General features: G+C 36.6%; 1 protein-coding gene across 1 annotated transcript; it reads right to left on the bottom strand.

Moving 5' to 3' along the window:
* Nucleotides 1–1,848: 1,848 nt before the first annotated feature.
* Nucleotides 1,849–2,430, bottom strand: IFNE (interferon epsilon). Its single transcript, XM_058566134.1, has one exon. It carries the CDS (start codon nt 2,428–2,430, stop codon nt 1,849–1,851), a length of 582 nt encoding a protein of 193 aa, XP_058422117.1.
* Nucleotides 2,431–15,571: the final 13,141 nt, after the last annotated feature.

Below are 15,571 nucleotides of genomic sequence, written 5' to 3' on the forward strand. Positions count from 1 at the left end.
CAAAGACTTCCTCCTGATGGCCCAGCCTCTGCTTCTCTGCCCCTTCCACTATTGCAGGGGATCCTGCCTCACTCACAGGATCCTATTCACTTCCTCCTTGTCCCTTTCAAGCCAAATCTGGAAGCATCACCCAATAGTTAATACATTTACTCACTTAACTAATTAAACTGAAATGTAATATGTTTTGTTCCTCAGTGAGCTTTTACATTCAGTCATAACTTTTATCTCGAATTATGCAATGAATCGGAAGCAGAACATGACATTAAGTAGGAGAAGTGGCCCCAGATTTTGGGGTCATGGCTCTGCTTCATACACTGGGCAAAAGTCACTGTGACTGTGGGAAAGTCACCAACTCTCAGTGAACTTCAGTTTCTCTGGTTCCACATTTGTTCCATGACCATTTCTGGGAGCTCCTGGCTGGGAGAGCTAGAATCCTGCATCCCCAGCATTTCACAGAAACAGGAAACCTCTCCCTTACCATGGGCTTTCTTCTGTCCAATCAAGGGCAGGCTGGCTCAGTCCTGTTTCTTCTAACCTTCACCTAGCACTTCCTTTCGCCACCAAGACTCCTCCATGCACATTTCTGATAACTGAGACTTGATACATACAATTTAATTTATTATTTTAATTTGTAACATTCACATGATTAAAAATTAAAATATAAAAATATGCTGTAAAATCTCTCCCACCCTGTTCTCCTCCTTTAGTCTCTCCTCCTTTCACCCCACAAATACAAGTAATCATTGTAACTTATTTCTTATATATTCTTTACTTATTCATAGACAAGATCAAATATAAAATTTATTTTATATTGTAATCTCAAATATAGCATCTTATACATGCTGTTTTGCATCTTGCCTATATTTTCCTTTTTTTACTTTATAGGAAGAGCACCCTCATTCTTTTTTCCAGCTGAATAGTGTTCCTTTGTGTGAATATACCTTAATTGTCTCTAAGTAGAAGAATTTGGGTGGTTTCCTGTCTTCTGATATTATAAATAATGCTGCAATGAATAATACTGTTTGTAAGCCATTCCACACGTGCCAGTATTTTTATAGGATACATTTCCAGAACCAGAATTGATGGATCAAAGACTATAGCATCTTTATTTTTGATAGATGTCACCAAATTGCCTCTACAGTGATAGTTGCAGTTTCCAGTGCTCTGACAAATTATAAGAGCATCTCTCCCCAAAGTCTCTACAAGAGTGTTTTTATATCAAACTTTGGGATTTCACCTATCTGATAGGTTATAAATGGCATGTTATTCACTTTTTAATTTGTTTTTTTATTATTGTGAGTGAGGTTGAACCTCTTTTCATGCATTTTTTTCCCTCTGCAAACTGCTTGTTTGTGTCCTTTGGCCATATTTCTATTGTGTCACCTGTGAACAAATATTCAGTGTGTAATGATGTTTTCAAATCTTGCAATGCAAATTATTCTTATTGTTTCTACCAATTTCTGGCAAATAAAGAAATCATTGGAACAGATGTTCTATGTTAAGAAAAGCATTATTACAGTGGAGACGTATTTCATTATATCTACCTGGCCCATTTGAAGAACCAGTTATGAAATATTAATGAATCTTAATGAATATTATATATTAATGAATTTTAATTCATAAAAATTTGAGACGGATAGAAAATAGAAAGCAACATTACAAAGTGAAAACAATTGTAATCATTATGCATAATCTTAAAGCACAGACAAATATACATATATGTACACAAAACTAAAACAGTACTACCGTTTTATGACAAAAAGAAATAACAGTGTCTGGAGAAGTCCTCCCACCGCTCCACCTACCCTGTGATTTTAAAGCCTGCCGTTGGCTCTGGCTCCACATGGTTCAAGAGTCCATTCCTTGTGTGCTCAGCTTTCCTGTGAGTCGGAACACAAAGAGCAGACACCGGTTGATTTCTACTTGAACAATGGTCCAGGCACAGCTGCTGTATTCCTGGTATTCCAGGTAATCCAGGATCCTTCGGAAGTACATTTTAACCTGTAACCTAAGGTTCTCACTACCCAATGTGCCACTTTTCTGCTCTGCTTCCAGTCCAATGAGTGCTTCTAGGTATTCCAGCTGTTGATGAAGTTCAATGAGGAATTTCTCCTTGTGGCTTTCCTCCCAACCATCCAGAGGAATATTTGCCCTGAAGAGGTTGAAGATCTGCTGAAGCATCTCATGAAGAACAGCCAGTGCATGTCCTTTCTGATACTGGTGGGGATTCACAGATTTCTGTGGAAGCAGGAAGTTTTTCCTGTGTGGTAAACACTGCTGAATTGATGAGGTTTGCAATTTATTCAAGAGTTTTAAACTCTCTCTGTTCACTCTTCTTTGTTGGAAGAGAACTAGTTTCAGTTCTAGTGAGAAAATAGCAGAAGAGGCCAGAAGTACCAAAACAATTTCAAAGAATTGCTTCTTTATCATGGTAAAAGTCAAATGTGCCACTTATCTTTGTGCAGACTTAGTAAAGCTCCAACTCTAGTGAATGTTTGCCTTTCATGTATCTCAGATTGTTCTGGAAGGTGTTTTCCTTTGTTGGTTTTCTTTTCTATTGCTGTCATTTTCTCCAAGTTTACATGTTAGGCTTTCTGGTTCCCTTTTCGTAGTGTTCATGGGCATTTCCTCCACTTTCCCCATTGTGTTGGCTGTTTGAGGAAGTGACCAAAACAACTTGTTTCATTGTATGCATTCTTTAACACCATTACAGACTAGTCATCCAATGTGATCTTCTATTACACTCATTATTTATTACATACAAAGTTTCACTCAGCACAATATGCTTTCTAAATATTTAGTCAAGCTTATTAAAGTTCTTTTATTGAGAGTAAGGTTTTTTTTTTAAAGGGGTAGTCTTGCACAGAGTAATATTTATCAGAGGCTTAGCAGAACCCATAAGGTACTCAGGGGAAAAACGTAAAATTTATTCAGACGACTAAATTTAAAACCTCAAGTAGAACTGTAAATTTGCACAAGTGGTGGAGCAAATTAATCTTAAAATATGTATCAGCAATCTTAAATTGTTTTCTATCTTATCCAAGCAGTTTAATATCTAAGATTCTAGCCTATGGAAGTAAAGTGAAAGGGAAAAAAATTAGCAAAAGAGGGTCATTATAAAATTATTGCATTGCAGAATATTAGAGACAGCCTATAAAGGCTATTTACCAAATAAATGGTAAATCCATATAATGAAACGCTATGTAACCATTATAAATGGGCATGTGAGAAGAGATTGGGGGCAGTTGGTTAGTCTATATTCCCTAGGGTACCAATAACTATGGTAAATCAATGTGACTATCTTTACATCATTAATGCCTCTTGAATTACAAATACTCAGTTCCATATTTTAAGGCCTCCTGAATAAGCCCCCAATCTACCTTTTCAATCTTATCTCCCACTGTTGCTCTAAATGTAGTGTGAGGGAACCTGAATTCCAGATAAAGTTAATGACTCACTATTTCTTTAATACAGCTAGCACTGGTGTGTTTGTGTGTGATTATTGATAATGCTTTCTCTCTCTGAAGCATCACCTGTAGCCTCATTCACTCCTACTTGCTGTCTGTCCAAGGTCTAAGGACTACTTCTCCTGTAGGGCCTAGGTCTCCCCCTCAAGGAGCTATAATCTCTCTAGATCCTCATAGCACTTTGTACCTCCTTTAAGACACCGTTCATGTTCTGTCTTATATATGGCTATTTATTTACTTGTCTTACAACCTTTCAACCTAAAAACTTCTTAAGAGTATGGAATAAACACTCATCTTTTTTACTGTCTATACAACTACAGTAGGAGCTTAATAAACATGTGTTGCTTTGGAGTGAATCAATGTGCTTTACCACAAAGTAATATGAGATTTCACATCTCACCGTTGACCATTTCTCTGCAGGCAGTTGGTGGGTGAAATCCTACGTGTTGAAAACAGACATTCTGTAAACATGTATGGTCCCATTATCTTCCATTTCAGCTCTATGTTGGTGTCACTCAGTCACATTGCTATTAAGTTGAAATAAACTGAGTCAGCATGCTCCATGGAGGAGTCTTTTCCTGTACAAAAGTTCAATTGCATTCATCAAAAGGTTTCTAACATTTTGGATGTTGTGGAATTTGAACTTTCCGATCCATGAGAGTCAAATCTCTTATCTGAGCTAACAAGGAATAGACTTGAAGCTGATGTCAAGGAGTTGGAGGTGGGAAGAAAAGAAAACTTCATACCTAATTGAACAGTGATAACTCTCTTCAAAGGTAGGTTGTATCATGTTAAACCTTGTGCCCATGGCTACAAACTTAACATCTAAACTATGTGTAGTTTTCACTGGATATTTTTCTGTAAAGCATATCCTCTTTGGAAAGTTTTTAAACTTTTCACTTGATCAAAAATTACCTAACAATTTCATTAGAGTTACTGGTTATTTGACATGTGCACACAGTGTTCCTCTACTTAGGATCATGTCCCTAATGTCTGAATACTTCATTCATGTTTTCATACCACCAGGAGCAACCAGTAGCTTTACAAAGTGATTCAGTGACCAAAGGGCTCTGTTCTTTCCCACTGGCTCTAGAAAAGCCAAATTCTTAAGGAAAGGATACAGAAAAAGAAGGAAATCTGTTATATCTTATCATCCAACTTATGGAATTTGGGTTTTGAAGTCACAAAGACCTGGATTGGAATATTTTCTCTACCATTTACTGATTGTGCGATTTTGTGCAAGTTACTAACTTAATCTCTGTCTGTCTCAAGTTTTTTCATCTCTAAACTCTAATTTATAAAACACTTTCAAGGATTAGCAGATAAAAAGATTATAAATAAAAATCTAGCATAGTGCCTAAAATATGGTAAATAACTAATGCATATTAGTTCACTTCTGGTTAACAAGTGACTAAATGTCACATACTTCCTGGGAGTTCATAGATAGTTACAGTAAAATATTTTTACAGATAGAGCAGAAGATATGAATTAAAAATTGGACATATTTGTCTTCTTGTGGCTCTTTTGAGGATAAGTTGAGTTGCTCTGGGCTTCTGCAGGTATGACTTCTTTAGATCTGAATAAGTTGTATTGTGGCAGCAACTCCAATAGTGTTTTTGAAATATCTTTCTCTCTCTCTCAGAGAAGACATGTGGTAATTTATAATATACTAAAGGAATAATACTTGCTTTGATAACATTCTGCTTAATCTATCTGGACAGCAGAATTTTGACCTGGTCTCAACATGAATCTACAAATCTTTAATGCAGAACTTCAGGAAAACATTTTAAGGATAAATAAGAATAATTTCCAATCTGCAATCAAGACTTTCTCATCATTTTCATCCAACTGGCAATAATAATGTAAAATTGTGCTATTTAATTTCCAAATACGTGGGGGATTTTCCAGATATCTTTCTGTTATTGGTTTCTAATTTGAATCTGTTGTGGTCAAAGAATATAGTTTAAATTTATTGAGACTTATTTTGTGGCTCAGAATATGGCCTATCTTGGTGACTCTTCCATGTGAACTCAAAAGTATTATATTCTGCTTTTGTTGGTTGGACTATTCTCTAAGCGTTAACAAGGTCAAGTTGGTTGACAGTGTTGTTGAAATTTTCTATACTCTTTCTGGTTTTCTGTCTATTTGTTCTATCAACTATCAAGAGAGAAGCATTGAGGGCCGGCCCCATGGCTTAGCGGTTAAGTGCGCGCTCTGCTACTGGCGGCCTGGGTTTGGATCCTGGGCGCGCACCAACGCACTGCTTCTCCAGCCGTGCTGAGGCCGCGTCCCACATACAGCAACTAGAAGGATGTGCAGCTATGACATACAACTATCTACTGGGGCTTCGGGGAGAAAAAAGGGGAGGATTGGCAATAGATGTTAGCTCAGAGTCGGTCTTCCTCAGCAAAAAGAGGAGGATTAGCATGGATGTTAGCTCAGGGCTGATCTTCCCCCCCCCCCCAAAAAAAAAAGAGAGAGAGAGAAGCATTGAAATCTCCAACTGTAATTTTGGATTTGTCTGTGTCTTTTTTTAGTTCTATCAGTTTTTGTTTCATGTATTTTAAAACTCTGTTATTAGGAGCATCACATTTAGGATTATTATGTTCTATTGATGAATTGGCCCCTCTATTTTGAAATGTCCCTCTTTATGTCTGGTAATACTTCTTATTCTGAAATCAACTTGTCTCATATTATATACTCATGCTTTCTTTTGATTAGTGTTTGCAAGGTATGTCTTGTTGCATCCTTTTAATTTTAACCTATATATGTTTTTTATATTGAAAGTGAGTTTCTTGTATATGGCATAAAACTCTTACTTTTTTAATCCAGTTTGACAATCTTTGCTTTTTATTGGAGTATTTGGGCCATTTACATTTAATGTGATTATCAATATGGCTGGGTTTACATCTACCATTTTGCTATTTGTTTTCTAATTGCCCATATGTTCTTTTTCCTTGTCTCTTTCTCTTGGGTTGATTTTTAAAAAATTGTTCCACTATGGGTTTATTAGTTATACCACTTTGTTTTACTTTTATAGTAGTTTCTCTAGGATTTAAAATATATATCTTTATTTAACATATTGCAGTTTACTTTTCAAATAATATTATATCACATAAAGTAAAATGTAAGGATACTACAACAATAGACTTCTATTTCCTCCCTCTCATCCTTTGTGTTATTGTCATATATTTTTACATGTTTTAAACCCCACATACATTGATATATTTGTCTTAAATAGTCAATTATATTTTAAAGAGATTATTAAAATGAGGAAATCTTTCCTCTATATATACTCACATATTTACCATTTAACCAACCATACTTACCGTTATCATATATTTCCCCACATAGTTATCATTTCTGGTGCTCTTCATTCCTTTTTGTAGATCTAAATTTCTATCTGGTATCATTTTCTTTCTTCTTGAATAATTTCCTTTAATATTTCTTGTATTTCAGATCTGCTGGCAATGAATTCTCTTGGCTTTTGTTTTTCTGAAAAAGTATTTTGTCTTCATTTTGGAAAGATATTTTTGCTGGGTATAGAATTCTAAGTTGACATAGTTTTTCTTTCAGTACTGTAAAGATGTTGTTCCACTGTGTTTTGGCTTGTGTGGTTTCTGAAAAGAAGACTGCTGTCATTCTTAATTTTATTCCTCTACGCATAATGTGTCTTCTTTTTCTCTAACTGCTTTTAAGATTTTTTCTCTATTATTATTTTTCAGCAATTTGATTATGATGTGCCTTTGTGTGATTTTCTTCTTGTTTCTTCTACTAGGAGTTTCTTGAATCCGTGGTTTTATAACTTTAATAAAATTTGGAAAAGTTTTAGACTTTATTTTTTCTAACATTTTTCATTCTTCTTGGACTCTAATATAGATATGTCAGACCATTCAATATTATCAAACAGACCACTGATGCTTTGTTCATTTAGTTTTAAGTCTTTGTCTCTTTTCTTTTTGATAGTTTTTATGGCTATGTCTTCAAGTTCATTGATATTTCCTTCTGCAATATCTTATTTAATGTTAATCCCATCCAGTATATTTATCACTTTAGTTATTGTGTTTTCCATCTTTGGAAGTTCAATTTGTTCATTTTTGACATCTTTCACTTCTTTCTTCATCATGTTCGTCTCTTCTTCTACCGTCTTGAGCTTATGGGATATATTTATAATAGGTGTTTTAACCTCCTTGTCTGCTAATTCTATCATTTGTGTCATTTATGGGTATAGTTTCTCAATTATTTTTTTCTACTGCTTTTGGGTCCTATTTTTCTGCTTTTTCACATGCCTGATAGCTTTTGATTAGATTCTGAACATTGTAAGTTTTACTTTACTGGGTACCGGATTTGTTAAGTCCTTTATATATGGTTGGGCTTTGTTTTAGGACATAGTTAAGTTACTTGGAATCTGCTTGATTCCTTTGGGGCTTGCTTTTAAGATTTATCAGAATAGATGGAGCAGACTTTATAGTCTAGGGCAATGTCATCCCACTACCAAGGGAATATCCTCATGAGGATTATCCTTAAGTCCTCTCCCTGTATTAGGAAGTCTTTGCACAATGGCTCGTGGAAACACAAAATATTCCCAGTCCCGTGTCAGTCCTGGGGATAGTTGGCCTGCTCCTTTCTGGGCATTCTTTTCCCGGTCTGTGGTAATTCATAGATCACAAATAAGCTATAGACTCCAGCAGACCCTTCTACAGATCTCTGTAACTCTCCCTCTCACTCTGTGTAGCTCTTTTCTCTCCAATATTTGCCCTGCAATCTCTAGCTACCTCTCTGAACTTCAAACCCTGACTTATCAACTCAATGAGACCACTGGCCTGTTGGGCTCCATCCTCCTTGTGCTGCAGCCTAGAAACTCTCTCCACACACTAAGGTAGAGCAATTGTAGGTCTCACTGTATTCATTTCCCTTCTTTCAAGGATCATTATCCTGTGACGCTTATTGTCCAATGTCTGAAAACTATTGTTTCATATATTTTATTTAGTTTTATAGTTGTTAAAAGTGGAAGGATAATCTGGTCATCCATCACGACTGGAAGTGGAATTTCTCTCATTAATGATCTAAAGTAGGAGTTGGTGATCTACAATTCATGGGCCAAATCCAGTACACTGTCTGCTTTTGTGAATAAAATTTTATTGGAACACAACTATACCCATTTCTTTATGTATTGAATATAGCACTTTCATGCTACAATAGGAGACTTGAGTAGTTGCAACAAAAACCACATAGTCTGCAAAGCCTAGAATATTTACTCTCTGGTCCTTTATAGAAAAAGTTTGCTGAACCCTCATCTAAAAGATTAGAGATAAAATATAATTATATTCAAAATCTAGAAATTTTGAATATATTTTTATCAAAAATATAACCTAAAGTAAATGTTAAATTCTAAATTTTTTTATGTTTTCAAAAACATGAAATATTCAATATTACCTACCAAAATTAAAAGACAAAATGCCTAGCATAATGAATATGAAATTTGAATCAAAATTATTTAAATAAAGCTTATACTTTTAATTTGAACTTTTATTTATTATTAAACATTAAATATTTTTATAAAAGTAAAATTACGTGCAAATCTATCTTTCAAGGTCCATCTGGATGACAATGAAAAGAATTCTTATCACACTCTCAGCATATTATGTCTAGACTGACATAAATACAGATTTAAGAGTAAAATAAATAGTTTAATATTGAAAAATATTTCGTCTCCATGTGCAACTATTGTGAATGCCATCCTAACTTGTGAGTACCTTCTGAACCACTAATTGTCACATTAAAAAAGCAAGCAAATGAGGGGCCACCCTGGTGGCGCAAGCAGTTAAATGCGTGCGCTCTGCTGCGGTGGCTCGCTGGTTCGGATCCCGGGCATGCACCAACGCACTGCTTGGCAAGCCATGCTGTGGCGGCGTCCCATATAAAGTGGAGGAAGATGGTCACAGATGTTAGGCCAGGTCCAGTCTTCCTCAACAAAAAAAAGAAAAGAGGAAGATTGGCAGATGTTAGCACAGGGCTGATCTCCTCACCAAAAAAAAAAAAAAAAGCAAGCAAATGAGCATTTGGTACTATTGAGAGATGATACTTTATTATGCAAGAACCTACTCTATTCATACCGTCCCTGAGGAAAGATTTACAAGTCATTAAAAGTGTCTTTTCTCTTCCCTAAGAACTTCTGTAGCTCAAATCTTCCTCATTGCAAAGCAATGTCTCCTTCATGTCATTCAGGTGCAGTGATTTTTTGTTTAAGGGACACAAAGCAAGAGACAGGGAGAATTGTTTCCCTGGGCCTGAATGGAGTTACTAAGAGAATGGATATTTCATGTTACCAGACCATGCATGCGCACTGAGTACTGGATCCTAAGTGACACGAGCACTAGGTGTTCTTAAAAAAAGTGTGTGTGTATGCATGTGCGTATATGTGCTTGAGTGTGTACATGTACACATGTGTGTGCATGTAGAGAGTCATGTATGTTATTCAGAGCCCTCAAAATGGCAAAGCCTGGAGCATGGGTTCCTCTTGTCTAAATCTAAGGATGTTATTAAGGTACTCCACTGCAAGCTTAAAATACTTCAGAGAAAAACAATGGAAAAGTGTCATGATAAAAAAAAGTGCTAAGTCTTAAGCATCACTGAATAGGATAAAGTCTGAAAAAAGTGCAATAAACGACAAATGATGGCAGTCTATCTTTAACTAGAATGGGCTTTGTCAGGGACTTTTAAATTTATTGCAAAAATATATATTTTTATATATTCACCTTTTCCCACAAATTATTTATTTACCATTACTGTCAATCTAAAAAATGTAATGTTGTAATTAAGATCCTGATTACCTCCGTGTGTTAAAAATATACCAAAATAGTTTGTTAATAAAGAAGGCATTTTAAATTCAACCAAAGGATGGCAGCATAACATCAATTACTTAGAGCCTGGTATCAGCTTGCACCGCTGGCAAGAGAAATCAAAAAGTTCATGGCATCTAGTGGTCTAATAATGTGTGGTCAGCAACACATTATTACTTTGGCCAAGTGAATTGTTCCCACAATGCATAAGATTACTAATCACTCTAACTCATATGAAGATACTTGCTGGTTAGTATTGTTAAATATTTCCTTTATTGCCTTGACTACTCTAAGGGACAATTGTTGTCTTCTGGCCAACCACTGTCATCACCCCTCCCTTTTCTGGAGGCTACGGATAAAAATATCCTCGCTTCTCTGCTTACTCTTAGATCTTGTGCTTCTGGCCAGACTCTCCCGTGTGACACATCTAGCCCTCATCCAAGCTGCTCAGTGTCTCCCTTTGTCCTGGCCTCAGTGATTACTTCACTCAGGGTCCTTTGTCCCAATGATCTCAACACACCTCTACCTCCATTTTCTGAGCAGGAACTTGCAGATATTTAACCATATTAATTTATCTGTCACAGAATGCTGGAGTTGGAAGTGATCTTAAATGACACGTAATCTCTGCTTCCCTTTTCCTCCCTGAAAATCTCAGTCCTAAAGCCAATAGACACATAGAAAAAGTAAGCATTGTGCTGGAAAAGGCAGGGACCCATGGTGGTCCCGAATGGGATGCCAGAGTTCAAAGAAGATGAGGTGAGTGTCCTTATGGAGAGATAACTGGCGTGGGTTGTTGGAGCCTGAAGAGAGAGAGTAGAGTATCTGTGGAGGAGGATGGCTGCTGTGAAGAGTCATAGCCTGAGGGGGTGAGGAGAGCAAAGTTTCAAAGTACTGCCCTACAAAATCTTCAATAATTTTATTATTTATTTATTTGTAAAAGTAGTATATATTTAAGGCATACAATGTGATATTTTGATATATATATACAACGTGAAATGATTACTATGGTCAAGCTAATTGATATATCCATTACCTCACACAGTTATCTAAATGCTTATTAGTTTTAAAGAATGAAAGAGTAAGTTTACAATGGAAGAGCCTTGCAGCCACAACCTTATTCAAGGGATCAAAGTGAACCTCATCAATAGTGGGACAAATTGAAATCATGGACCACCAGATCGGATGTAACTCAAAAAACACAATATCCCTTCTGTGCTATTCTTGCCCAATGTAAATAACTTGAATCTAATCATGAGGAAACATCACTTAAACTCAAACTGAGGAACACTCTACAAAACAATTGCCCTGTCACATTTCAAAGTAGTGAAAGTCAAAGAAAGGCCAAAGAACTCTTCCTGAATAAAAGAGACTAAAGGGACTTCTGGTTTCTGGTTCTGCATGTGAGGAACTAGGAAGTCGTCTCTCTGTGCTAACAACAAGTAAAAAGCTGAACAGAATGAAAAATCAACAGCTCTTTTTGGATTCATAAGAGAGAGAGGACACAGGGCAAACTGCCGTCCCCAAAATTGGAGAGAAAGACAGGAGAATACAGGGAGTAACCAGAGCGGAGACACACCAGTAGAAACTGCCATGGAGACCAGTGCCGGGGTAGGAAAATCTGAACTATAATTGATGAATTGCTGGAGGCTCAGTGAGTATAAAGGATATGCCAACTGAATACACAGTGAGATTCTGAACAGTGTCCATTTGCTATTAAGGATATTATTGGTAACAACTGGACAAATCTAAATATGAAGGCTGAGTATTATGCGGTACTGATGTAACACTGTTCATTTTGTCAGTTTTGATAATGATATTGTAGTAACGAGGGAGAAATGTCCCTGTTTGTAGGAAATACACAAAGTATTTGAGAGTATTGGAGCATCAAATTGGCAACTTACTCTGAAATGCTTCCACAAACAAGGTCATCTTTCCTACATTGGCAATTTTTGTGATTATTTCAAAGACAAAAAAAAGTGTGTGTGTGTGCATTTTTTAAAAATTAACTCAATTTTGAGATGCGATAACTGAGTTCTCATAGGGCAGAGTAACCTTCTTTCTACATACTACCATCACCTATACTGTTCTTTCTTCTCTTCACAGTTTAAATTAGGCCAAGAATGGCAAAAATATAGGAAATAAAAGGCCACCACTCCCTGTTATGAGTATAGAATGATGCTTGAGCCCATGGACTCAAAAGATTAGGTTTAAATCCCAACTCTACCATTTGTTTGCTGTGTGGTCTTGGGCAAGCTATTAACATCTCTGTGACTCAGTTACAGCAATGTAAAGACAAGGGTAACAATGGTATCTCATGCAGCTGTTGTGAGATCTAGGCAAGATACTCCAGTTAATGTGCTTATCACAGTGTATGGCACATGGTCCATGGTGCTCAATAAATGATATTATTATGTTATTTGTATTAGGGATGACAGTATTAAGAGAATACAGCACTATTTCCCACTGACCCCTGGATAACTACTTTCAACACAGCTCTCCAAGCAGTCCCCTTTTAATCAATCACAGCTGGAAATAAGATGAAGCCTATCTTCCATCAATGGTTTTTTCAGTAAATGTCGATTAATCCAAAGAAAGAAGGACCAAGTGGGTACATTCTCTAGATGCACTTACACAACATGTACTGGTCCTAGTGATATTAATTCATTCAACAAAATTTTATTGACTGCTTATTATCTTCCTATCACTGCTTTAGGCCTGTTCAGTGAGCCAGAGATAAAAATTCCTGGAATGGGGTTTCCTTGGATTAGATAGGGTGAGAAGGGAGAAACAGCAAAGTACAAGAAAATTATATAGGATAGTATAAAATCAAAGTAGATCAGAATAATATCAGTTGGGTGCATCTTTTCTTTCCATTTACCGAACTTTCATATAATAGTGATAAGAGTAAGTAGCCTAAGATCAACCCCTGAGGAACACCAGTATTTAAGGAATGAGTAGAAGAGAATACCACAAAGGGAAATAAAGAGTATCTAGATGAGTAGAAGGAAAACCAGTTTTCAAGAAAGAAGGATAGTCTAACGGTGTCCAATGCTACTGAATGGATAAACAAAGCCAGTACTTGAAAGCTTATGTTGGAGCTAATGACATGGAGGTCATTAGTGACTTTGATAAATAGAATTTTCAATAGAGTAGTCTGGGTGTGAGCCAGATTTCAATGTTTTTAAGAAGAAATGGAAAACCAATGTAGACAATGTCAACAAAAAATTTGCTCACTGCGTAAAATGGAGGCAGGAGTGGGATGTTCAATCTTGGAAGGTTTTGTTAGTTTTTATTTTGATTTGTTTTTAAGGTGAGAAAAACTACCTGTTGACTGGAAGACGCCAGTAGAGAGAGAGAAAGGAAGAGATGGAATTCACGGCAGGCATGATCTTTAGCAGAAAGGAAGGAGGAAGGATAGGCATCAATGCAGGTTGGAGTATAGGCTTGGAAGAGGAAATTGAGAGTTTCATTCTGATGGTTTCTATTTATTTTCTTGGTGAAGCAGGAGGCTACAGCACCTGTAGGATCATCTTTGAGACCAACATTTGCCTTGCACATGCTATTTGCTCTGCCTTGAAAGCCCTTCTTCTCCAACCTCTCTTCACCTGGCTGATGTGCTCTTATGCATGCTCTTATAGTCCCATTCATAGCTCTCATCATAGTCTATGTTTATAAGATTTATGATTATTTGATTAATTTCTCTCTCTCCTCGGAGGACACTAACCACGCCTCTTTTGCTCACACTGAAATCACATAGCCTAGCACGCTATATTCCTAGCTTGGAGTATAGTAGGTATTCAATTAAAACTGGATGAATAAATGCTTTTATTCAATAAAGGAGGGAGAAGTGTTCTAGGTTTGAAGAGAAAGGATAAGATTTAGGGTTGTGATAGCAAAGAATGTGAGGAAGAGATGGCTGATAGGGTAGGAGAATAATATTGAAGACCTGGTATGATGGTTAATTTTATGTGTCAACTTGGCTGGGCCATGGTAGTCAGATATTTGGTCAAAAATTATTCTGGATGTTTCTGTGAGGGTGTTTTGGGATGAGATTTACATTTAAATCAGTGGACTTTAAGCAAAGAAGATCGCTGTCCATAATACGGGTGGACCTCATCCAGTCAGTTGGAAGCCTGAACAAAACAAAAGACTGACCTCCTCCAAGCAAGAAGGAATTCCACAGTAGATGGCCATTAGACAGCCTTTGGACTTGAATTGTAACATCAGCTCGTCCCTGGGTCTCCTGCCTGCCGTCTCATCCTGCAGATTGTGGATTTGCCTGCTTCCATACTGCATGAGTCAACTCCTTAAAATAAATCTCTCTTTCTCTCTGTCTCTGTCTCTCTCTGTCTCTGTCTGTCTCTCTCTCTCTATATATATATATATAGTGTGTGTGTGTGCGTGTGTGTATTTATACGTATACACATCCTATTAGTTGACTAATACACTTGGTTAGTGATGCTAAGTTAATAATGGTATCAATTTATGTTGCTTTGAGCAGAAGCAGAGAAGGTCCACAGTCCATCCAGCGTTGGGACTTTGCCAGGTGGTATTCAACTAAATGATAATGAAACAAGGGATTCTAAGATATTAGTAAGAGAGCAGTAGAAGTATTGGACCCTGGAATTGATAAGAGATGAGTTTGGATTATACATAAATGATCAAGTTCAGGGGCAATATAGTCCTCCTAAACCCCTCAGATCATATTTCACAATTGACTTCTACTCTAGTCTTAATACTTGGTCAGATAACAATGTTACTTGTGTATCCACTCGTATGGCAATATCAAATAATAGCCACCACTTACTGAATATATACTATATATAAAACACTTCTCGAAAAGCTTTTCGTATTTGGTATTTATTACCTCTTTCTTTTCTTTCCCTTCCGACCCTCAGCAGGATTCTTTGGTACAATATTGTAAGCAACAGAGACTCTGTTCAGCATTATAACACATCAAAGCTATAAGAAGTGGTTCAGATATCAAGAGAAAGATTTGTCCTATATATCATCCACTCTGACAAAGTTAAAAGACCTAAGCTTTTCTAAGATTAACAGTAAAAGGTACACCAAAGCACTTCAAAGATGCAGGCAAGTATGGTCATCGTGAACTTAGGACATTTCATTATGTGGCCAGAATTGAACCAGGAAACTGAGCAGGGAAGGGAAGAGAGGTTCAGACAGAGGGAAAATTAAGGGGGAGGATATGAGAGAGATGTAACCCTGGACAACCATTCAAGATGGTCTCTATGGACTGAAAAG

This window comes from Diceros bicornis, chromosome 22, assembly GCF_020826845.1.
Source record: "Diceros bicornis minor isolate mBicDic1 chromosome 22, mDicBic1.mat.cur, whole genome shotgun sequence".
Lineage (NCBI taxonomy): Eukaryota > Metazoa > Chordata > Mammalia > Perissodactyla > Rhinocerotidae > Diceros > Diceros bicornis.